The sequence below is a fragment of the Trichechus manatus genome, unplaced genomic scaffold (assembly GCF_000243295.1).
Source record: "Trichechus manatus latirostris isolate Lorelei unplaced genomic scaffold, TriManLat1.0 scaffold00170, whole genome shotgun sequence".
Lineage (NCBI taxonomy): Eukaryota > Metazoa > Chordata > Mammalia > Sirenia > Trichechidae > Trichechus > Trichechus manatus.
In genome coordinates, this window is record NW_004444106.1 from 4,018,529 (window position 1) to 4,044,528 (window position 26,000).

The 26,000-nt window shown below is 43.8% G+C and overlaps 1 protein-coding gene across 7 annotated transcripts in view; it reads left to right on the forward strand.

Annotated features, from left to right (window-relative positions):
* The first annotated feature begins 1,797 nt into the window (after positions 1 to 1,797).
* The window catches only part of LOC105756785 (zinc finger protein 789), a 224,699-nt gene continuing 200,496 nt past the window's right edge, over positions 1,798 to 26,000 (forward strand). For 3 of the 7 annotated variants that reach the window (XM_023741067.1, XM_023741062.1, XM_023741068.1), the window contains exons 1-3: positions 17,550 to 17,636; positions 18,404 to 18,592; positions 25,424 to 25,550. In XM_023741067.1, coding sequence (XP_023596835.1) covers positions 18,509 to 18,592; positions 25,424 to 25,550 — 211 coding nt within the window. In that variant the 5' untranslated portion in view covers positions 17,550 to 17,636; positions 18,404 to 18,508. Of the gene's footprint in view, positions 2,225 to 5,116; positions 5,133 to 12,803; positions 12,842 to 14,143; positions 14,222 to 17,549; positions 17,637 to 18,403; positions 18,593 to 25,423; positions 25,551 to 26,000 lie in introns of those variants that run through there. The other 4 variants (XM_023741064.1, XM_023741063.1, XM_023741065.1 and 1 more) reach the window with 4 other exon arrangements.

A 26,000-nucleotide genomic window follows, 5' to 3' on the forward strand; every position in this document is an offset into this window, starting at 1 on the left:
GCAGTAACAAAAACAACAGCACGTGCTTATATCATGTGTAGATGAAACCATGCTGTTCAAAGAGTCATTGTAATTGGGTAATAAGGACAGCTCTGACTGGAGTGTATTAGAAGGTTCAAAAAGTAAATTAGCATAGAGTTTTAGCCTTGTCAATATATTGATACATGTAAGCTGGGCTTACAAAAAATGTTTTTGTTGTTATAACTACAGGGATATTTTATAAAAAATAATAAATTTCTGCTGAAACACTGCACAAAAATTTTATAGACAGTCATTTTGGTGTCACCCTCTATGACAGTGTAATCTGGTGTGGTCTGAACTGCCCCCACACTCTAGTGACACCACTGTTCTACCGTAGCAAATAAACTTGAATACTTGAAAATAAAATTTATAAAACAAGTAATATTTATAAAATAAAATTTACATTCGAGTTTGTACGTTAACACACAAATTTATATTTGAAAATTAGTAAGTAAAAAAATTGATTTGGAACATATGATTGTGTTCTTCAGGTCTGGAATAATCAAAATAAATAGTATTTACAAGGCAGTCGGAAATAATGTCACCCGTTTGTCAAACAATGTTTGCAGACCCTTCCCAGATCTCCACGAGTGTTTTTTGTCTTGAAATAATGCTTAAAACTTGCACACTCACCTTTCCTCCTTTCATGATGCATCTTGACACTTCATTGGACTACAGTACTGCTGATAACCAACGGGGGCGAGAACGATCGAAAAGAGCATGATACAAATAAAACGATACGCTCAATCTGAAGATGAGTTTCGGTTCCCTTTATACAGGACCAGATACCATCACGAGTTACGTGATGATAGTGCCACTGGTGGGCTATTATGTGGTCAGTGGTGAATGAGTGAGAGAACTGAATATGAGGTTATGCCCGATCGCTCTCAAATGAAAAGGAAAATATCATTGTTATCATATACAAATTTATAAAATGGTATCAATTTCCTTTAGTGCCCTGACAGTCCCTTCCAGTTCAGCACTCACTTTTCCTTGTGTCCTGTCTGCCTGGCATCTCTGGAACTTTGCTTTGGACAACCGATGCCCCTCTTTTGTTGATGTCCTCAGGACGGCTTACTTTGCTTATTGGGTAATCAGTCCCTGGTTAGAACCCACATTCTTTTCCGTTAGCAGCCAAACCTTAATTGTTGTGCCACCACATGTATAATGGTATGTTTAAATATATATATATCTACACACACACACACACACACACACACACACACACATATATATCTGGTTCCCTATGTTAAGAGCTTGGCTGCTAACCAAAAGGTCAGCAGTTGGAATCCACCAGCCGCTCCCTGGAAATCCTGTGGAAATCCTGTAGGGTGGCTATGAGCCAGAATCGACTGACGGCAATAGGTTTGGTGTTTTTTTTTTTTTTTTTTTAAATGGCCCTGACCAGGCTTGGTTCTCTAATAGGTTGGTTAACCTACATTAGAATCACAAGAGGAGCTTTTAAAATACCCAGTGCACCAGATTTTAATACATCTGGTGCGGAGGAAAACGGCGAAGTATAGACCTCAGCCCTCCGAAGAATTTTCCCCCGGGGTTGAAAATCACGCGTTAAAAGGGCTTTCCTGGGGCCAGGGTAGGCGGGAACGCAGAGGTGGGGCCTAGCAGTCACATGGTTTGAAGCCTGAGGTCAAGGCTCTCAACAACGTGACCAGAGTGACCGACCAGAGAGTTGCGAAGCCTCCGCGGCTCCTAGAGAGGACGCGAGATGGGGGCGCTCGGCGCGGTGTGCGGAAGTAGGGGCAGCGAGAGGCGCTGGAGGCCACCCGACTCTGAAGCAGTGAGCCTTTCCTCTTCTCACCCTCTGGCCCCTGGGTGAGGGTGGGAAGAGGGGCGTCTGCTTGGCTCCTAGTCCTGTCCAGAACCCGAGGAGGGGAGCTCAGCTTCCTTGGCCACCGCAGGTAGAAATAAAAGACCACGCTGAGGACTTCCCAGAGGAGGCGGCGCGGCAAAAGGTCGGAAGTGCAGAGCAGGTGTGGGGAGAAAGTAACTAGTCGAATGGGAGGGTCGGTGACGTGGGGAAGCCACGGTGGTTTCCGCAACGCTAGAAATCGCCAAGCTTAAGGGGAAACTACAGGGCATTTACGAAGGGTCTTCATGGCCTGTGGCACGGTCTTTTTAATATTTTCGGCGGTGTCAGGTCTTCAGCATGGAAGAGGAACAAAGTCCGATGAATAAATGACTGGTTAGTACTATTGTTTGCTTTTGTTATAGGGGGAAGACCGAGATGTGATTGTAAATTTAAGATGTTCACAGTATTCTGAAGTAGCATTTAGATGATGCTGTGATGTTGTTGTTGTTGTTAGGTGCCGTCGAGTCAGTTCTGACTCGTAGCGACCCTTACGTACAACAGAACGAAATTCTGCCGGATCCTGCACCATCCTCACAATCGTTGCTATGTTTGAGCCCATTGTTGGAGCCACTGTGTCAATCTATTTCGTCCAGGGTCTTCCTCTTTTTCACTGACTTTCTACTGAGCATGATGTCCTTCTCCAGGGATTGGTCCCTCCTGACAGCGTGTCCAAAGTATGTGAGACAAGTCTCTCCATCCTCGCTTCTGAGGAGCATTCTGGCTATACTTGTTCCAAGACAGATTTGTTTGTTTTTCTGGCAGTCCATGGTATATTCAATATTCTTTGCCAACACCGTAATTCCAAGGCATCAATTTCTCTTCAGTCTTCCTTATTCATTGTCCAGCTTTCATATGCATATGAGGCGATCGAAAATACCATGCACCTTAGTCCTCAAGGTGACATCTTTGCTTTTTAACATTTTAAGAAATCTTCTGCAGCAGGTTTGCCCAATGCAATATGTTGTTTGATTTCTTAACTGCTGCTTCCATGGGTGTTGATTGTGGATCCAAGTAAAATGAAATCCTTGATAGTGTCACTGTTTTCTCCGTTTATCATGATGTTGCTTATTGGTCCAGTTGTGAGGATTTATGTTTTCTTTATATCGAGGTGTGATCCATACTGAAGGCTGTCGTCTTTGATCTTCATCAGCAAGTGCTTCTAGTCCTCTTCACTTTAAGCAAGCAAGCTTGTGTCATCTGCATATCGGAGGTTGTTAATGAGTCTTCCTCCAATCCTTCTTCATATAGTGATGCTGACTTCCAAGTGCACAGTGCCAGGTTCACGATAAAAATCTGTTGCCATAGAGTCAATTCCAGCTCATAGTGACCTTATGGGACAGAGTAGAACTGCCCCACAGGGTTTCCAAAGCTGTCAATCTTTATGGAAGCCAACTGTCACATCTTTCTCCTGAGAAGAGCTGCTGGCTGGTGGGTTCAAACCACCAATCTTTCAGTTAACAGCCGAGTGCTTAACCACTGCGCCACCAGGGCTCCTTGTGTTTCACAATAGATATTCAATAAATATAGTTTAGGTAATGAAAGGGATGAGGCCCCTGCTGTAGCCTTGGAGCTGTTGTTGAAGACTTACTGTGTAGTTCCTCCTTGCTTAAGAAGCAGGGTGGGACTTCCAAACAATATTTTTAGGGAACTGGTGCTGTATGTGAGGGCTTTCTTTAAAATGCGTTTACATGGAGAAAGGCCATTTCTTTAGTCTCCCCACTGCACCATCTGACTTATGATCCAGTGCTGGGTTTAGCCTAAGCAGAGCGGAGACTTCCTGTTCACGAACAGTTGTTCTTCAGTAAACCCTCTCAGCTCAAAACGTAATTTGAGTTAAATTTCTTTCTTTCTTTTTTTTTTTGGCTTTAAATAACAGAAATTTATTTTCTCACAGTTCTGAAGGCTAAAAGTCCAAATCAGGGTTTTGACTGTGTCAGTTCCTTTTTTTTTTGATTGTGCTTTAGGTGAAAGTTTACAGCTCAAGTTAATTTCTCATACAAAAATTTATACATATATTTGTAAGTGACACTAGTTGCAATCCCTATAATGTGACAGCACATTCCCCCTTTCTACCCCGGGTTTCTGGTATCCATCTAACCAGCTCCTATCCCTTCCTGCCTTCTCATCCTGCTTTCTCAGCTGCCCATTTGGTCTCCTGTATCTGCTTGAACTAAGAAGCACACTCTTCACGAGTATTATTTTATGTTTTATAGTCCAGTCTAATCTTTGTCTGAAGAGTGGGCCTCGGGAATGGTTTTAGTTCTGGGTTAACAGTCCGGGGACCATGGCTTCGAGGGTCCCTCCAGTCTCAGTCAGACCATTAAGTCTGGTCTTTTTACGTGAATCTGAGTTCTGCTGCACACTTCTCTCCTGCTCCGTCAGGGACTTTGTTGTATTTCCTGTCAGGGCAGTCATTGGTGGTAGCCAGGCACCATCTAGTTCTTCTGGTCTCAGGCTGATGGATTAAATTTCTTTTTGATACATGTAGAACCAGAACCCAAACCCATTGCCATCAAGTCGATTCTGACTCATATGAGTAGATACATGCAGCTTAAGGAAAATTTGTTTTAATTTTTCCCATACAAAAATTTATACATACATTGTTATGTGACTCTAATTGATCTCCCCATACTGTGACAGCACACTCCTCCTTTCCACCCCTGATTCCCAATGTCCATTCAACCAGCTCCTGACTCTCTCTGCCTTCCCATCTCACCTCTGGACAGAAGCTGTCCATTTAGTCTCTTGTATCTACTTGAGCTAAGAGGCACACTCCTCATGAGTATGAATTTATGTCCCACAGTCCAGTCCGGTCCCTGTCTGAAGAGTTGGCCTCAGAAATTGTTGTAGTTCTGGGCTGATAGAGAATCCAGGGGCCATGCTTTCCAAGGTTCCTCCAGTCTCAGTCAGACCATTAAGTCTGGGCTTCTTACTAGAATTTGAGTTCTGCACCCCACTTTTCTCCTGCTCCATCAGGGGCTCTCTGCTGTGTTGACTGTTGAGGTGGTTATTGGTGGTAGCCGGGCACCATCTAGTTCTTCTGGTCTCAGGCTGATGAAGTCTCTGGTTTATGTGGCCCTTTCTGTCTCTTGGGCTAATACTTTCCTTGTGTCTTTGGTGTTCTTCATTTTCCTTTACTCCAGGTGGGTTGGGTCCAATTGATGCATCTTAGATGGCCGCTTGCAAGCTTTTAAGACCCCGGACGCCACTCACCAAAGATGCAGCACATTTTCTTAATAAGGTTTATTATGCCAGTTGACCTAGATGTCCCCTGAAAGCATGGTCCCCAGATCGCTACCTCTGCTACTCTGTCCCTCAAAGTGTTTGATTGTATTCAGGAAACTTCTTAGCTTTGGTTTAGTCCAGTTGTGCCGACTCCAAGAAAAATTTTTAAAAATTATCCTGTGTACCTCAGCTAAACCCTGCATGGTTTCACAACCTGAAGAATGTAATTGCGATGTGATGGATTGCTTTTCTGTGGCCTTTCTCACCATGGTCTTGTAACTTCCACCCAAGTGATTGGGTGGGACTGTACAAATAAGGTAATTGTGGCCCACTAAGGGGATTAGTCAGTTTGCCATCCTGCTAGGCTTAAAAGCCAATTCCAGAGCCAATTCCAGAGCAGGGAGGGGATCTCACCACCACCAAAAAAGAAGAGCCAAGAGTGGAGTGCATCCTTTGGACCCGGGATCACTGCACTGAGAAGCTCCAGGAGACAGAGAGAGAGAGAGAGCTGTAACCCTGAAGATGATGAGAAGCAATGTCAGAGAAACAGCAGCAGAACCAGGAGACTGGCAGGAGATGGCATGGTGGGCTTCCTGGCCCATGGAGTGAGAAAGTGGATTGCATTTGGGCAGGAGGCTTGCTGGAGGAGTAGGGTGCCTTGGGGTACTTATCAGCAGAGCTAAAAGAGCTTTGTAACACTTGCCTGAGCAGGGCAGAGACCAAGGGGCCAGAGAGATGCGTGCTTGCAGGCACAGCGGACAAGAGGCTGTCCTGATGGAAGAACTGTATGCTGAGCATTCCTGAACCTGAATTGTAACCTGTTACTTACCTAAATAAACTCCACAATCTTGAGTATTGTTTGTCAGTTCTGTGTGGCCATTGCAATGAATTATCAAGCCCAGCAGAGAAGTAGAGAGTGCTGTGGGAGGGATGGTTTGTGTTAGAATTGGTAAAGATGGCAGAGAGAAGAGGCATGTCAGGAATCAGCCTTGGGCTGTTGATCTTGATTCTCCTTCCCCCTCGTGAAGTTATAGGTCAGACGATGCCCCTGCCACACCATTTTTACTGTTATCAGTGTCACTGAATTATACATATAGAAATTGTTGAATTGGTGTATGTTTTGTGTATATTCTTAAGAACAGCAACAAAAAATAAATTTAAAAAATTGTTGGGAAGACACCCACCTTCTCCCAGGATGGTACACACAGTTTGCTCTGGGCTACTAACCAAAAGGTTGGTGGTTCAAACTTACCCAGCAGTGCTGAAGGAGAAGGGCCTGGCAATCAGCTTTCTTAAAGATTACAGCCAAGAAAACCCTATGGGGCACTTCTACTCTGTAGCACATGGGGTTGCCATGAGTTGAAATCAACTCAGTGGCAATGGGTTTAGGTCTTTTTGGTTTTATTTACACAGTACAGACAGGATTTTCAAGGAGAAAGTTACAGTGATTGGATGCCATTTGCTTACTTGGCAGAAGGTAGGCTATCTAAAAGGGGAGCACCAGTTCAGATTCGTTCCTTAGCCTTGCAGATCTGTAATCTATAGGTTAGTTTATGGTTACTTAATCATATGTGCTGAGGTGTTTTCCAACATTGTTATTTTAAAAAGCTCTTAGCTGATTTCCACATACAGAAACATGAAACAAGATCCATACCTCATGCCATACACAAAAACTAATTCAAAATGGATCAGGGACCTAAATGTTAAATCTAAAACCGTAAAGATCTTAGAAGAAAATACAGGAAAGCTTTGGGACCTAATTTTTTTAAATAAGAGATTATCAAATGCAACAGAAAACAAAATCGATAACTGGGACCTCATAAAAATTAATTACTTAACGTTTGTCAAAAGAGTAAAGAGATAACTCACAGACTGGGGAAAAAACTTCGGGAATGATATAGCTGATAAGGGTCTAATATCTAAAATATATAGAAAACTTCTACAACTTAACAACATAAAGACAAATACCCCAATCAAAAACTGGGCAAAGGACATGAACAGACACTTCACCGCAGAGGATATTCAGATGACCAACAGACACATGAAAAGATGCTCACCTTCATTAGCCATCAGAGAAATGCAGATCAAAACCACAGTGAGATTCTATTTCACTCCCACATCTTGGTGAATATATAAAAAAAGGAAAAGAACAAGTGTTGGAAGGGATATGGAGAAATTGGAACCCTCATCCATTGCTGATGGGAATGTAAAATAGTACATCCATTGTTGAAAACCATCTGGCGGTTCCTCAGAAAACTAGAGGGAGAGCTGCTGTATGACCCAGCAATTCCACTCCTAGGTATATACCCTAGGGATCTAATAGAAGTGACATGAACAGACATATGCACACCTATGTTTATCGCAACACTATTCACAATAGCCAAAAGATGGAAACAACCTAAGTGCCCATCAACAGATGAATGGATAAGTAAAGCGTGGTATGTGCATACATGGAACACTGGTCAGCGATAAAGAAAAATGAGTTCCTGAAACATCTTGGATGAACCTGGAGGACAGTATGTTGAGCAAAATAAGTCAATCACACATACACACACACACGCAAAAGTATGTTAGCACTTCCATGAAATAACATGAACAGGTAAATACACAGAATATCATTGGTGGTTACCAGGGATGGGGGGTGAGGGGCAATTCACTCTCTAGATAGTAGACACTTGTTATTTTTGGTGATGGAAAAGTAACACCTAATGAGAGTGAAGTGTGCACGGCTTGATGAAGGTAAATGATGTCACTAAGATGTACATAGGAAAAAAGGACTTTTTGGTAATTGCTATGGCATATATGGTTTTGCAACAAGAGCAACAACAACCAAAAAACGTGCAGATATATATGTATGTATATAGGCATATATGTGTATATGTGAGTATGTGTGTGTGTGTATATATAGGTGTATGCATATGTGTATGTATATGAATGTGACTATGCATATATGTTCATATATAATAAAGCATATGGGGGCATAGTTATGGATACTTCCTAGACATAACCAAACACCTTGCAGGATTGGTTTTCTAGGTTTGAAAGCTTAGGACCATAGTCTCTTGGGACATCTTGGTCAATTGGCATAATATTATTCCTAAAGTTTATGTCCTATATCCTAGTTTAGTGAGTAGTGTCTAGGGTCTTAAAAGCTTGCAAGTGGCCATCTAAGATACAACTGTTGGTCTCTACTCGTCCAGAGCAAAAGAGAAAGAAGTAAACCAAAGACTCAAAGAAGAAACTAGTCTACAGGACTAATAGTCTACATGAACCACGGTCTCATATATCCTGAGACCAGAAGAACTAGATGGTGCCCGGCTACTACTGCCGGCCATTCTGATCAGGGCCAGAATAGATGGATCCTGGTAGAATGAGAGAAAAATGTGGAACAGAACCTCAAATTCTTTAACAAAAACAAACAGACTTACTGGACCACTTGAGACTGGAGGACTCCCCAAGACTATCGCCCTGAGATACTCTTTAAACCTTGAACCGAAACTATCCCCTGAGGTCACCTTCTAGCTAAATACAGGCACACCTTGTTTTATCGCCCTTTGCTTTATTGCGCTTCGCAGATACTGCATTTTTTTTTTTTTTACAAATTGGAGGTTTGTGGCAACCCTTCATTGAGCAAGTCTATAGGTCCCGTTTTTCCAACAGCATGTGCTCACTTCATGTCTCTGTCACATTTTGGTAATTCTCACAATATTTCAAACTTTTTAATTATTATTATATCTGTTATGGTGATTTGTGATCAGTGATCTTGCATGTTACTATTGTAATTGTTTTGGGGTGACGCGAACCATGCCCATATAAAACAGCGAACTTAATCGATGAATGTTGTGTGTGTTCTGGCTGCTTCACCAACCAGCCATTCCCCTGTCTTTCTCCCTCTCCTTGGGCCTTCCTAGTCTCTGAGACAGGACAATATTGAAATTAGGCCAATTAGTAACCCTACAGTGGCCTCTAAGTGTTTAAGTGAAAGGAGGAGTCACACATCTCTCATTTTCAATCAAAAGCTAGAAATGACTAAGTTTAGTGAGGAAGGCATGTCAAAAGCTGAGACAGGCTGAAAGCCAGGCCTTTTGTGCCAGCTAGCCAAGTTGTGAATGCAAAGGAAAAGTTCTTGAAGAAAATTAAAGGAGTTACTCCAGGGAACACACGAATAATAAGAAAGTGAAATAGCCATATTGCTGATATGGAGAAAGCTTAGTGGTCTGGATAGAAGATCAAACCAGCCCCAACATTCCCTTAAGCCAAAGCCCAATCCAGAGCAAGGCCCTAACTCTCTCTAATTCTGTGAAGGCTGAGAGAGGTGAGGAAGCTGCAGAAGAAAAGGTTGAAACTAGCAGAGGTTGGCTTATGAGGTTTCAGGAAAGAAGCCATCTCCATAACATAAAAGTGCAAGGTGAAGTAGCAAGTGCTGCTGTAGAAGCTGCAACAAGTTTCCAGAAGATCTACCTAAGATAATTGATGAAGATGGTTACACTAAACAACAGATTTTCTATGTAGACGAAACAGCCATATACTAGAAGAAGATGCCACCTAGGACCTTCATAGCTAGAGAGGAGAAGTCAATGCCTGGCTTCAAAGGAGAAGCTGATTCTCTTGTTAGGTGCTATTGCAGCTCATGACTTTAAGTTGAAGCCAGTGCTCATTTACCATTCTGAAAATCCTAGGCCCTTAAGAATTACGCTAAATCTACTCTGCCTGTGCTCTATAAATGCAACAGCAAAGCCTGGATGACAGTATGTCTGTTTACAACATGGTTTACTGAATATTTTAAACCCATTGTTGAGACCTACTGCTCAGAAAAAAAGATTCCTTTCAAAATATTACTGCTCATTGTCAATGCACCCGGTCACCCAAGAACTCTGATGCAGATGTACAAGGAGATTAATGTTATTTTCATGCCTGCTAACACAACATCCATTCTGCAGCCCATGAATCAAGGAGTAATTTTGAGTTTCAAGTCTTATTATTTAAGAAATACATTTCCTAAGGCTGTAGATGCCATAGATAGTGATTCCTCTGATGGATCTGGGAAAAGTAAATTGAAAACCTTCTGGAAAGGATTCACCATTCTAGATGCCATTAAGAACATTTGTGATTCATGGGAGGAGGTCAAAATACCAACATTAACAGGAGTTTGGAAGAAGTTGATTCCAGCCCTCATGGATGACTTTGAGGGGTTCAAGACTTCAGTGGAGGAAGTAACTGCAATTGTGATGGAAATTACAAGAGAACTAGAAGTGGAGCCTGAAGATGTGACTGAATTGCTGCAACCTCATGATAAAACTTTACTGGATGAGGAGTTGCTTCTTATGGATGAGCAAAAAAAGTGGTTTCTTGAGATGGAATCTACTCCTGGTGAAGATGCTGTGGACATTGTTGAAATGACAACAAAAAATTTAGAATATTATGTAACTTAGTTGATAAAGCAGCAGCAGGGTTTGAGAGGATTGATTCCAATTTTGAAAGAAGTTCTACTGTGGGTAAAATGCTATCAAACAGCATCGCATGCTACATAGAAATCTTCCGTGAAAGGAAGAGTCAGTTGATGCAGCAAACTTCATTGTTATTTTAAGAAATTGCTTCAGCCACCCCAGCCTTCAGCAACCACCACCCTGATCAGTTAGCAGCCATCAATATCAAGGCAAGACCCTCCACCAGCAAAAAGATTATGACTCGCTGAAGGCTCAGATGATGGTTAGCATTTTTTAACAATAAAGTATTTTTTAATTAAGGCATGTACATTGTTTTTTTAGACATAATGCTATTGCACATTTAATAGATTATCCTTAAACTCGTTGCCATCAACTAGACTCCGACTCATAATGACGCTATAGGACGGAGTAGAACTGCCCCATAAGGTATCCAGGGAGTGGCTGGTGGATTCGAATTGCTGACCTTTTTGTTAGTAGCCAAGCTGTTAACCACTGTGCCTCCAGGGCTCCTAAAAGACTACCAAAACCAAACCAAACCAAACCCGTTGCTGTCAAGTCGATTCCGACTCACAGTGACCCTATAGGACAGAGTAGAACTGCCCCTAGAGTTTCCAAGGAGCACCTGGTGGAGTCTAACTGCTGTAGCAGTTAACCACTATGTCACCAGGGTTAGTTATATTTACACTATACTGTAATAGACTGTAGTGAAATATAACTTTCATATGCACTGGGAAACCAAAAAATTTGTGTGATTCGCTTTTTTGCGATTTTCATTTTATTGTGGTAATCTGGAACCGAACTCACAATGTCTCCGAGGTATACCTGTAAAAGATTGGCTCGCAAAATAATGAATATCACCTGTGAGTACTGTGCTCTTTTAAAAAATTATCTATATGAGATCAAATGATCAACAGTTAGTTTAAAACAAAGATGAGAATGTATGGAGGCAGGGAAACTAGATTAATGGAAATAGAACAACCAGAAAGGAAATAATGAGAATACTCATGCATTGTGAAGAATGTAACCAATGTCACTGAACAGTTTTGTGTAGAAATTGTTGAGTGGGAACCTAAACTGCTGTGTAAACCTTCACCAAAAACACAACAAAATATTACCTAAAAAAAGTGCTTAGCTGATTTTTCGCAGAACTGTCCTTACTAGAAGTTGCCAGTTTCTAAGAAGGATTCAAGTTAAGTTTAAACAAGAGGACCACTTTTTCTTTAACACACTGTTATGGATTGAATTGTGTCCCCCCAAAATGTGTGTCAACTTGGCTAGGCCATGATTCCCAGTATTGTGTGGTTGTCCACCATTTTGTGATCTGATGTGATTATCCTATGTGCTGTAAATCGTAATCTCTATGATGTTAATGAGGCAAGAGTAGAGGCAGTTATGTTAATGAGGCAGGACTCAATCTACAGGATTACATTGTATCTTGAGTCAATCTCTTTCAAAATATAAAAGAGAGAAGGGAGCAGAGAGGAGAGGGACCTCATGCCGCCAAGAAAACAGTGCACTCAGAAGCTCCTAGACCAAGGGAAGATTGATGACAAGGACCTTCCCCCAAAACTGACAGAGAGAGGAAGCCTTCCTCTGGAGCTGGCACCCTGAATTCAGACTTCTAGCCTCCTAAACTGTGAGAGAATAAACTTCTGTTTGTTAAAGGCATCCACTTGTGGTACTTCTATATGGCAGCACTAGATAACTAAGATACATGTAATTTTTACTGGAAAACAAACAACCTTTTAAATTTTTTCTTAAACTAAAGTGATAACTCCAGAAATCTGAATATAATAAAAAATCTTCTGCAACGAAAGAGTTAATTAAGGCAACAGACCTAGTTTACTCAAAGTTACTTATCTCCTGGAGAGCCTGGAGGCATGGTACAGACACTTGGGCAAGCCCAGAGAAGTAAACCCTTGGAATGTTCATAAAATTAATGATTAATGGTGCTGTTCTGTGCACCCAGGGCAGTGGGAGATGACATACCAGTGGCAAAGAAAATCAAAGACCCCCAGAGTCGATTGTTGATATGAGTTGTATTGAGCAAGAGCTGATGGCAATTAGGTAGCGTTGAAACTGAAAATGGAGAGGAACTCTTTCAGGCTGCTGAAGTACAGGGTTTTTTAAGGCAGTTAGAGAATTTCCAGTAGGGAAGTTACAATGACTGGGTCTTCGGAATTTCCTTAATTAAAGGAAGAGTCTTACAAAGCAGGTTCTTTCTTTCATTGGTTTTATAGGTGTACTTGTTTGTTGGGGATTGCTGGTGATCTGTAGGGTAAGTCAGAAACATCCTTCAATGTCAAATTGTTTTTCTCTGAATGTCCTTGCCGTTAGAACATTTTCAAAAACTCCCTATTGTTTTCAGAAAGGTCTGTGCCTGGCATAAACGGCCATTAATTTTTATTTAACACCAGCTTGTCAGAATTGTTTAATGTAAATATCAAGATTTATGATATGCACTTGGCATTTATGTTGGGATCCTAAAGTACCAGAATGTGCCTATGGGTCCCACTTGCTATAATAGCTCTGGACCCCAAAACCTGAAAGGGCTTTGCGGAAGTGTCCCTGCAGTTCATAGGTGGAAAGAAAGCATAGAAAGAGGTCTATTATTGTGAGTCCTTCTGGAGGGTAGTTGTGGGCCCCCAGAACACCTCCCTAGTCGGCTTGTTAGTGGGTGGGTCTGTTAGTAGGAGAAGGGTTGGAAATAGGTGAGCATTTAAAGTCTTTAGAAAAACAAAGATATAGCTCTGTGGCACTACCTAAAATGACCTCACTTTCTGGAGAAATGTAAGGCTAGATATAGTGGGGGAAGTCAAGTTTGGAGGTTAATATCTCCAGGCTAAGCTAAACTGATGGTTAATTTTATTTTCAAATGATGGGAAAAAAAAGATAAAACCTACTTATTGTGTATGTGGGGTTTGTTCAATGAGAGTAAAATAAGTTCATCGTAGAATTTGGAAAATAGAGACAAGAACAAGAAGAAAATGGAAATCACCTGTATCCCATCACCTGTGTAGAGGCCCTGAGGGTAACAACATTGAATTTGTAATTACTTCCTTGGATCTGGTATGCGGCCTGAAATCTCCGATAACCAAAAACCAAACCCGTTGCCGACAAGTCGATTCTGACTCATAGCAACCCTGTAGGACTCAGTAGAACTGCCCCATAGGGTGTCCGAGGGGTGGCTGGTAGATTCGAACTGCAGATCTTTTGGTTAACAGCCGAGCTCTTAACTACTGCACCACCAGGGCTCCGATAACCCTCCTAAAATCGTTTGGGCACTCTCTCAGCTGACTTTGTATGAGGTGCTGCAGAACATCCTTTAGGGATGTTTTCCCTTTGGATAAAGCTTTGGAAATTGATCTAACTTCAGAAATTCCTGAGAGGACTACGTCAGCCGCTGATTTCATTTCATCACGTATTCCAGCACCAAACACAGTGACTGTATATTAGCTGAGGTATTTGGGAGGGCCTCATTGTTGGCCCTGTTAGAGTTCTCTGTCTCAGTTCTGCCTAGTGAGAAAGATTCTTGCAGGCCTCACTCACTGTCTTTTTTTACCCTAATCTTACCCTTCAGCTTAGCGTCAACACCAGGATCCTGCCCCTTGTGAAAGACCAGGCTATGGATGCTGTGCTCCTGACAGCCAGGTGGAAGGTGAGCTGTGCTTTCTCCTCTGCTTCCTTGGATGTAGTCACTGCTGCCACGGTATAGCTTTCATTCCTTTGTTGACCTTCTTTATCAATTTAGGGATTTTTCCCTCTTGGAAAGTATGATGTAAAGAGCTTGAACTCTGTAGTCAGACAGGTTCACATCCAGGCTCGTACTATTGTAAATGGTAATGTTACTAAACTTTTTCTGCTTTCTTATTTCTAATATGTAGAAACCTGACTGATTTTTGTGCGTTGATCTTATACCCTGTCACCTTGCTGAATTCATTTATTAGTTCTGATAGCTTTCTTGTGGATTTTTTTTTTGGTTTTCTATGTATAGGATCATGTCATCTGCAAAAAGGGATAGTTTTACTTCCTTCCTTCCCAGTTTGGATACTTTCTTCCCCGCCCTTGTCATGGAGTGAATTATGTCCTCGAAAAAATGTGTATCAATTTGGCTGGGCCATGAGTCCCAGTATTGTGTGGTTGTCCTCCATTTTATGATTGTAGTTTTATGTTAAAGAGGATTAGGGTGGGATTGTAACACCCTTACTAAGGTCATATCCCTGATCCAATGTAGTTTCCCTGGGCTGTGGCCTGCACTACCTTTTATCTTACAAGAGATAAAAGGAAAGAGAAGCAAGCAGAGAGTGGGGACCTCATACCAGCAAGAAAGCAGTGGTGGGAGCAGAGCGCATCCTTCGGACCTGAGGTTCCTGTGCTGAGATGCTGCCAGACCAAGGGAAGACTGATGACAAGGACCTTCCTCCAGAGCCGACAGAGAGAGAAAGCCTTCCCCTGGAGCTGATGCCCTGAATTTGGACTTGTAGTCTACTAGACTGTGAGAGAATAAATTTCTCTTTGTTAAAGCCATCCACTTGTGGTATTTCTGTTAGAGCAGCACTAGATGACTAAGACACCCCTCTTGGCCAATTCCTCTGGCTAGAACTTCCAGAACAATGTTGAATAGCAGTGGTGAGAGTGGGCATCTCTGTCTTGTCCCTAATCTTAATGAGAAAGCTCTCAGTCTTTCTCCATTGAGTATCGTGTTAGCTGTGGGTGTTTCATAATGCCCTGTATCATACTGAGGAGTTATCTTTCTGGTCCTATCTTGTTGAGTGTTTTTATCATGAAAGGGTGTTGAATTTTGTCAGATGTCTTTTCTGCATCTATTGAGATGATCATTTTCTTTTCCTTTGTTCTGTTAATGAAGTGTATTGATTGATTTTCTAATGTTGAGCCACCCTTGCATTCCTGGGATAAATCCCACTTGATCATACCTATTCATATTTTAAGACTCAACTCAAAAAGCATCTTCTCCGAATCTTTTCCGACTTCCTCAGGTAGTGTTAACTAAATTACTCTTTCCTGTGTTCCCAAGTATGCAGTCCCTGTGGTGGCCTAGAAGAACAGTTTCAAAGAAATGATGACAGCTAAGCCAGATGGTGGGTTGTGGAATGACTGGGAGGTGAGTGTGTAGAGTGTTTTTCACAGAGGTGTGTCCAGTAAGGGAAGGAGTGAGTGGTAACAAGATGGGATAGAAGGAGCAAGGAACATCTTTTTAAAGATAGGAAAGATTTTAGCATTTTAACAAGCTAAGGGCAAAGAACCAATGGAGGGGGGAAAGAAGATAAAAACATAGAAGAGGAAGAATCATTGTTGGATTAAGACCCTGGAGGAGACATGAGAGAATGGACTCAAAGAGAGGCAGGAGTACCAGGAGAAGGGCAGTGTCTTCCTCTGAGATGGGGTGGGGGGATGGGTAAACATTTAGGTGATGTCTAGGGGAGCGTGGTGAGGGGAGCTAAAGAGCATGGGGCATGTGGCACCCCACAGACTGTTTTCTGGGAAGGGCTTGGCAGTGCCTTCTGAGAGGAAGGAGGTGATACACAATTTGCATACATCTACATGTCCTCACAGGCCCCTCTGATTATCTTCTTGTGTAATTATCACTGGATTATTACCATGTTTAGGTCTCAGTCTTCCCCCATTAGATGGTTCACTTTCAGAAGCAGGGACCAGGGCTGCTCTAGAATTGTACAGGTTGTGTGCTTAGCAACTCCAGGGGACACCACTCACACAGCCATGATGTGAATGGTGTCCTCTAGAGTTGTGTGGTGGTAAAAATGGTGTCGGGGTGGCATCTGACCTCCTTTAACTTCACAAGAGGGAAGGAGGGTGAAGACCAATAGTCCAAGGCTGATTCCCATGAGGTGGAGGTCTGACATGCCTCCTCTCTCTGCCATTTTTACCAATTCTAACACCAACCATCCCTCCCACAGCACTCTTTACTTCTCTGCTGAGTTTGATAATTCATTACAGTGGCCACACAGAACTCATAGACAATACTCACAATTATGGGGTTTATTAGGGAAGTAACAGGTTACAATTCAGGTTCAGGAACACTCAGGATACAGTTCTTCCATCAGGACAGCCTCTGCCCAGCTGTGCTACAGGCACACCTCTGCCTGGCCCCTCAGCCTCTGCCCTGCTCAGGCAAGGGCTACAAAGCTCTTTCGCTCTGCCAGTAAGTGCCCAGAGGCACCCCACTCTGCCAATAAGCCTCTGCCCAAAGGCACTCAGCTTTCTCAGTCCATGGGCTGGGAATCCCACTGCACTGTCCCCTGCCAGTATCCTAGTTCTGCTGCCTCTGCTGCTGCCATTTTTCTGCAACTGCTTCTCGCCATGTTGCTCCTGGCTCTTCTTCCTTGTGGTGGTGAGATCCTCCCCCTGTTGTGGAATTGGCTCCCCTTCAAGCCCAGCAGGATGGCAAAACCGACTGATCCCCTTGGTGGGCTACAGTTACCTTATTCTGCACAGTCTCACACAGTCATTTTGTGTAAATCACAAAGACCATGGCTAGAAGGGCCACATTAAGTAGTTCACTGCACTGCAGGCCACCCCCTGGCTTTTCTAGCCATTGACTCTTTCAGACTTGAAAGACCACCTCCCCCTCCTAGTCATTTTACCAGTCCAGAACAGTCGTTAACAATTAGTCCTTCAGTAGGGCAAGAGTCCTAAAGGTGAGGCTACTCAGGTGCCAGCCAGTTAGGTCTGCTGCGTGTGTCCATCCGATCTGGTCAGGTTCTCCACCCTTTTTGGCCTCTGATGAAATTTAATTGAGAGAAGATTATTCCTTTGCTCTGAGTCTCATGAGGTATTATCATAGCAAAACTTTGAAGGAACTTTAAGTTCGGCCATTGTACTCCAGTCCAGCAGTGCCTCCCCCTTAGTCCACACTTTTACACTTACTGCTTCTATAATTACAGTTTCTACAATCAAAATTAACCTTGTTAACAGTCGACGCTTACAACTGAACCATATAATCCTATCAGCATCTTCCCTTACCCTCTCTTTAGAGTCATCAGGAAAAGAGGAATCTATTCAGTGAGGATCCTCCCTTGCCCCCCTCATTTAGTGTAAGTACACTTATGAAAGCACATAAGCCAGCCACTTCATGCCTTTATCTCCCCCCACCCCCTTCATTTTAGATAGCCAGTGTTTAAATTGCCGGTCCCTATCAAACCAGTACTGAGGAGACAAGCATATTCCTTGGTCTTGACGCTTTTATTCTGGTTGGAACTTTGAGCATCTGTATTCATAAGCAAAATCCGGTCCAGAGCAAGCTATCAAATTGTAGCAATCTACACCAGCTCACGGTGTCAAACGTTTTTTACTTAATTCTATCAGTTCTGGTCAGCTCATCCCTAGCCATCCAAGCTAGGTCACAATGGGTAGCAACCTTAGGCTCGAGAGTTCACACACACCGCCTGGCCCTTGAGACAGCCCCATTCACAGTCTCTGATCCCTAGCCCCCCTGGGCTAGGTCAGCAGGTTCCACCAGTACACTTCCGGAGTCCACATAACTCCCTTTACTTCTGAGTAACCAGCCCATCCTCTCTCTCAACCTTAGCACTTGTGGGCTAGGTCAACGGGTGCCAATGGAACATGTCCAAACTCAGTCCATCTCTTCATTGCTGCACTTCTCCCACTTCCACTCATGAGTGGACCCAGGTGGTCACCGCAAATGAGCATACCAAGCTGTCTACTCGCCGGCGCCCTTTAACTTCCAGTCCTAGAAGGGGGTCCCTTCTGATGGGCACTGACTTTTCCTGCCACAGTGCATCCAATAGCAAACCGGTTGCTCAAATTTCGAAAAGCAAAACAGTCACTTTTTTTCCTGCAGGTTCTTCCTTCAAATGCTAAGAATCAATGGAGTGGGGAAAGAGGATAAAAATATAGAAGAGGAAGAATCGTTGTTGGATTAAGACCCTGGAGGAGACATGAGAGAATGGACTGGAAGTCAGAGGAGGAGGGAGTACCAGGAGAAGGGCAGTGTCTTCCTCTGAAATACGAGGGCGGGATGGGTAAAAATGTAGGTGATATCTTCGGGAGCGTGGCGAGGGGAGTTAAAGAGCATGGGGCATGCGGCACCCCGTGGACTATTTTCTGGGAAGGGGTTGTCAGTGCCTTCTGAGAGGAAGGAGATGGGGCAAGCAATTGCATCCATCTACATGTCCTCACAGGCCCCTCTGATTACCTCCTCACGTGATTGATCACTGGGTTGTTACCATGTCTAGTTCTCAGTCTTTCCCCATTAGACGTCTTACTTTGAGAAGCAGGGACCAGGGCTACTCGGGGGTTATACGGATTGTGCGCTTAGCAACTCCAGGGGACACCACTCACATAGCTGTGATGTGAATGGTGTCCTCTAGAGTTGTGGGGTATACAACCTGAAGAGCTATATCCTGTGGCGTCCGCGGGAGCCATGACATTAATTAGTTAGTTAATTAGTCCTGGCATACGACACAAAAAAGGCACGTTTGTGCTCAATAAATGCTCATAGAAGGAAAAAGAGTGATAAAGGTATAGCATGCCATTTGTGAGGAATACGAGAGCAAGAGTTGTTGAGCAGCATTAAGGGCCCAAATATAAAACTATAAATTTGTAGAAATAACTATATGTGTGATTAAGCCATTTTATTTCTCAGCACTTGTGTGGGGTTTACATTAAATGTATCCAGAGAACTTGGTCTTTGTCCTTAGTTCCTAAGAGAGAACCCAAAACCCTTGGAATTTCCCCAGTAATCGAAGTTTCTTTGATGAGGGCTCCAGACCATGCCTAACCCAGCAGGTTATGCTAATGAGGTGACTCTTGGGTGGGGGTTGGCAAGGCCAGAAAGACCTATGGTGTGATATTAACCTTGTAATCATCTCATGATCACCTTGTGGTATCAATCAATCTCAGGGGAGAGGACAGGAGCACATTATGTAATGAGACCCTCCCCAATAAAAGCTCTGGACATGGACGCTCCGTGGGCTTCCTAGTTGGTGAAAGACATCACATGTGGGAGGGTAGTGCGTCCCTTTTTGGGACATGGAAGCTCCACGTTGGGAACTCTCCTGTCTTAGTTATCTAGTGCTGCTATAAAAGAAATACGACAAATAGGTGGCTTCAACGAATAGAAATTTATTTTCTCACCATTTAGGAGGCCAGAAGTCTGAATTCAGGGCACCAGCTCTAGGGGAAGTCTTTCTCTCTGGGCTCTGGGGTAAGGTCCTCGTCGCTTTTCAGCTTCTATTCCTTGGCCATCATGGTGATCTTCATGTGTCATGACATCTACCTTCCCCCATCTCAGCTTGCTTGCTGCTTGCAAATCTCATAAGAGGTTGACTTAAGATACACTCTACACTTGTACTGCCTCATTAACATAACAAAGAAAACCAATTCCCAAATGGGATTCCAACCATAGATATAAAACCAAAAACCAAACCTGTTGCCATCGAGTAGATTCTGACTCATAGCGACCCTATAGGACAGAGTAGAACTGCCCGATAGGTTTTCCAAGGAGTGGCTGGTGGATTCAAACTGCCGACCTTTTGGTTAGCAGATGAGCGCTTAACCACTGTGCCACCAGGGCTCCAACCACAGGTATAGAGGTTAGGATTTACAACGCATATTTTGAGGAGGACACAGTTCAATCCATAACATCTCCCAAACCTTACCCTATATGTTTCTTCATTTGTATCATTTTTGCTGTAACTGTAGGTGTAGTGCTTTCTGTGAGTTCTGTGAATCATTCTAGCACATGCTCAAACCCAAGGGAGTAGTGAGCGACAGGTCAGAGTGAGGGGTGCTAGTATCCCCTAAGCTTATGGCAAGTATCCTGAGGGGGTAGAAGGAGCCCCTGAATTTGTAGCCAGCATGTCAGTTCAGAAGTGAGGGTGTCTTCTGGACTCCCACGCTTGTGGCTAGCGTCTGAGGCCTTGGGCTGACTTGGCAGTCTGGTGGACTGTGTCCTCTAACTTGTGAGATCTGACCTAGCCCCAGGTGGTTAGGGTCAGAGGGAAAAGTGCTGCTTGTGCAGCTGGTGTCAGAACAGAAGTGGCAGAGAAGTGACAGTGGGGATTTTGATTATGTCCTCTCAGCTTGTTAACCTCCATGTAGGCGCAAGGGACTGCACGTGTTTGAACAGGTCAGGTTAAGGCGATTGTAAGGCAGTTCCGATAAAGGAAGGGACATTCAGGATGGTGGGGAGGGAGGGTTTGAAACAGGTTTGATATGGGGGAAAGAAAGGTTGTAAAGTTAGGGAGAGTTTGGTTTCTGTCTCTAGAGGGGAGCTACTTGAAGCTTCTTTGGATAGGGGTGGGTATTTCTTATTACAGATTAGTTAAATGATAGAGAATTTTTGGACTTTCTCATACAAATACCCTCTGAACCCACACAATGAATTGAAAGAGAGATGAGTGTGGTGGACAGACACGAGGCCTCTGCTGCATGGGCTACAACAGCATAGGAGGGAGGCACTTTCCTATCTCAGCCTACATGAGGTGAACACCCAAAGGCAAATGTAAACTTCTACCTTGCACATCATACTGAATCGTCTCAGTTTGCCCCTTCTGGCTACACCCTCCACCCTTCCCTACTTTGGTCTGTACCCTGGGGTGCTGACCCTTTTATTCACCATAAAAGGCTCCCTTGCCCTCTGGGTTCTGGTTGGCCTCTGACAATGGGATAGAGTCGGGACAGAGAGAGGACCAGAGGGCTGGAGGAAACTGAGAGGTCGGGTGTTTATTCACACAGCTCCCTCCCTGCTAGGCTGCAGGATAGCAGTGGCATAGCTGGATATTTAAGACCCTAGCTGCAATCTTGCACCCTCCAACAACTTTCTGGATTTCAGTAACACCTCTCCTACCTTACCCCTTCAGACCTAATGTGTGAGGTTCCCCACGTGTAAAAATGGTGTGGCGGTGGCAACTCACCTCCTCTAACTTCAGGAGGAGGAGGAGAGAGAATCAAGATCAACAGCCCAAGACTGATTCCTATGAGGAGGAGGTCAGACACACTTCTCTCTCCAACCTTTTTACCAATTTTGACACCAGCCGTCCCTCCCATGGCACTCTCTACTTCTCTGCTGGGTTCAATAATTCATTGCAGTAGCCACACGACTCACAGACCATACTCACAGTTGTGGGGTTTATTAGGGAAGTAAGAGGTTACAGTTCAGGTTCAGGAATGCTCAGGATACAGTTCTTTGATCAGGACAGACTCTTTTTAGCAATGCCATAGGCAGGCCTCTTTGACCCTTGGCCCCTTGGGCCTCTTGGGCCTGTCTGGCCTCTGCTCTGCTCTGGAAAGTGTTACAAAATTACAAAGCTCTTTCAGCTCCACCGATGAAAGTACATGGAGGCACCACACTCTACCAGTAAACCTCGGCCTGAACTCGCTCAGCTCTCTCGCTCCATGGGTCAGTGAGGCGCCCCACTCCGCCAGGAAGCGTCCTGCCCGAAAGCGCTCTGCTCCTTGAGTTTGGCACACCCACGGTAACCACCTTGTTCCGTGGGCCAGGTAGCCCACAGTGCCGTCTCCTGGTTCTGCTGCCTCTGCTGGCACTGTTTCTTTGCTACTGCTTCTTGTTGTCTCTTGCCATCTCTGGTGTTAACTGCTCTCTTTCTCTGTCTCCTGAGTCTCGGAAGTTCTCAGCGCAGGAATCTCAGGTCCAAAGGACGCGCTTCACTCCTAGCTCTTCTTCTTGGTGGTAGTCAGGTCCCCCGTTTCCGCCTCTGGGATGGCTCATTTTAAGCCTAGGGAGATGGCAAAACTGACCAATCTCCTCGTTAGGGTTCTGTACACCATATTTGCATGGTCCTACCCCCAAAAGTGTTCTATGCACCTTATTTGCATTAGCAGCAAGCTGTCCAACCCCCTTAATGGGCCACTAGCAATTTATTTCCATAGACCCACCCAGTCATTTGGTGGGAATTACAAGACCACGTCAAGAAAGGCCATTTAAAAGCGATCCATTGCACCGAAGGCTACTCCCTGGCTTTTCTAGCTATGATTCTTTCATACTTGGAGGATAACTTCCTCCTCCCAAGCATTTTACCAGTCCAAAACAGTCATTAACAACTAGCCCTTCAGTAGGGTAAAGCGTTTTCAGGGTGAGGTTACTCAGGTATCACCTTTGCAGGTCTGCTGCAGGTATCCATCTGTTCTGGTCAGGTTTTCCAAGTCTCAGCTTCACCCTCTCTGGCTTCTGATAAAATTTAACTGAGAGATGATTATTCCCTTGCTCTGAGACTCTCTCTAAGTATCAACATAGCAAAACCTTTAAGGGACTTTAGTTTGGGCCACTGTACTCCAGTCCAGCAGTGCCTCCCCCTTAGTCCACAATTTCACTGTTACTGCTCCTACAGTTAGTTTTTACAATCACAATTAACCCTGTTAATAATCAGCACTCACAACTGAATCATATAATCCTATCAGCATCTTCCCAACCCTCTCTTCCTCAGACCCATCAGGAAGAGAGGAATCTATTCAGTGGAGATCCTCCCTTGTCCCCTTCATATACTGTAAGCACACTCACGAAAGTGTGTAAGCCAGACACTTCATACCTTTATCTCCCCCTGTTTTAGATAGACAATGTTTAAATCGCCTGTCCCTCAAACCAGTACTCTGAAGAAACAAGTATGTTCCTTGGTCTAAAGAATCTTTTGTTGCAGTTGGAACTTTGAGCATTTGCATCCATAAGGAAAGTCCAGTCCAGAGCAAGCCTTCAAATTGTAGCAATTTATATCAGCTTATGGTGTCAAACATCTCTCTCTCTCCCTTCATTTGGTCAGGTTCTGGTCAGCTCATCCCTAGCCCCCATGGGCTAGGTCAGTGGGTACCAGCCATAGGCTTGGGAGTCTACACCTCCTGGCACTTTAGACCAACCAGCCCCTTCTTTCTCTTTCTCCCATCTCTAGCCCCCATGGCCTAGGTCAGCACGCACCACCACAGGCACATGAGTCCACACAACTCCCTGCACTTCAGACCACCCCTTCTCTCTGTCATTCCTAGCCACTGTGGGCCACGTGAGTGGGTGTCAGTGGAACGTCCAAACTCAGCCTGCCTCTTCACTGCTGCACCTCCCCCACTTGCACTCATGGAGTGGACCCAGGTGGTTGCCGGCTCCCTTTAACTTCCAGTCCTAGAAGGAGGTTCTTCTGATGGACACTGACTTTTCCTGCCTCAGTGCACCCAAAGGCAAACTGCTTGCTTGAAATTTAAAAAGCAAAACAGTTATTTTTTTCCTGCAGGTCCTTCCTTCAATTGCAAATTTCCTGCTCTCCCAGCAGTTCCGAGTGGACCTGCATGTCTTTTCAAATGCAGATTTCCTGGGTGGGGCTCAGGTTTTCTACTTAAACCCCCAATACTCTTACACAGGGCTACTCCATTCAGACCAGGAGCCTGTGTTTCTTTTAGGCAAACCCTAGTTCCCCTTTCAGCATATCCAATCAAGTTTCGGCTGAAGGCAGAGTTACAAGTGCTCTGTTACCTATAATACCCAGTATTCATTCCCTCATACATTTAGGTCTGTTTTACAACACTAGGTAGGAGAAACATTCAATATCCATAGTACATTCAGGTAAACATAACCCTTTTTAAAACATTCCAGTTTCATCTTCTTTTCTGCACATCTTGACTCTCCTCCCCTTCACGTGCATATGGCCTTGGGCCCCTGGCTGGGTGGAAGCAGAAGACCCTGGCCCCCTATCAACCATTTTGCTTAAAGAGCCTAGCTTTTGCCCCAGGCCACTCCAGATACAGCTTTTCTTCCCTCAGCTGCTGCATAACATCTCTTACTTTCCTTTCAGCCATTATAGATAACAACAACCAAAGTAACCATGTAAGAATCGTAAGTTTCACTTTTCCACGCCCCTTCATTCTTCCTCTTCCTAAGTCCTGCGCGCTTCCATAAGTCTGGAGCTATTGCAACGAATACATCAACTGTAAAAATGGTGTGGCAGTGGCATTTGACCTTCTCTAACTTCACCAGGGGGAGGAGAGAATCAAGATCAACAGCCCAAGGCTGATAGCCAGCCCCTGCTTGCTTCACCATAGCTCCTGTGAGCACCATTAAGCCCATCCAGTCATTTGTAAATAATCTGCATATTAACCTATCCTCAGTTACCTCATTTGAGCACTCCATCTCTTTCTTAAGGGTAACCTAATTAATACATGCAACCTAAGCCCCTCCAATTGCAGATTTTGTCACTCTCAATCCATTTCCCCATCCCCCATATATCTAATGTAGTTGTCATGACCAACCAGTAGGAATCGGCTGGGTGCAGAAGTATATTCTTGTTAGTTGCCATTGAGTCGATTCCAACTCATGGAGAACACGTGTTACAGAGTAGCACTGCTCCATAGGATTTTCTTGGCAATAATCTTTACGGAAGAAGATCTCCAGGGCTTTTTTTCCATGGTACCACTGGATGGGTTCAAACCACCAGCCTTTCGGTTAGAAGTCAAGTGCAAACCATTTGCGCCACCTAGCGACCTTATTATTTGTCTGTTATTATAGAGCAGGGGTTGACATACTGGCCTGGATCTGTTGGAAAAGTTTTATTGGAAGACAGCCACACTCACTCATTTGTCTATTATCTATGGCTGCTTTTGCCCTGTAACAGCAGAGTTGAATAGTTGCAGCAAAGATCAACTGTCCTGCAAAACCTAAAATATTTATCATCCCATGGTACAGAAGAACATGCCTGGCCTGAGTGTCAGAAGACCTGAGTTGAGCCCTAAATCCCCTATTTACTGAATGACCTTGGCCAAGTCACTTTACTTCATCAAATCTCAGTTTCCTCACCTGTAGAATAATAATAACCCACACAGTTATTGTAAGAATTGAAGTTATCGTTAATCACTATTTTTTCAGGAGTTGCTGTCATTTGAGGATGTGGCTATGTTCTTCACCAGAGAGGAGTGGGAAAACCTTGACTCGGCCCAAAAGTACCTCTACAGAGATGTTATGCTGGAGAATTACAGAAACCTGATCTTCTTGGGTAATGACTTGGTCTTTTAAGATTTGACTTCGTGTGTTTTCAGTGTCTGCCCAAGTTTTCAGTCCCTTATCTGCAATTCCAAAATCAGAAAAAGCTGAAAACTAGTTTTTTCATAATTTATTTGGCTACAAAAATCTGACCTGAAACTATCAGGTGGCAAAACCCAATTTTCTGTGCATGAAGCTATTTATAATCTTTACTTTTCCCACGTGGTGTGCATATCTGTACATTTAGCTGAAGAAATATCAGTGTGTTTGATTGGGGATACAGCTCCAAGCCTATTGAGAGTGTTATATAATATAAATATGCCAGCTCACCCTTCTAAAATCTGGAAAAATTCTGAATTCTGAAATACATTTCTCCCCATGGGTGTCCGGTAAGGGATTGTGGCCCTGGGTTATGAATAGTTGCTTTTTGTTTTAGAGTTCAAACACACTTAATCCATTCTCC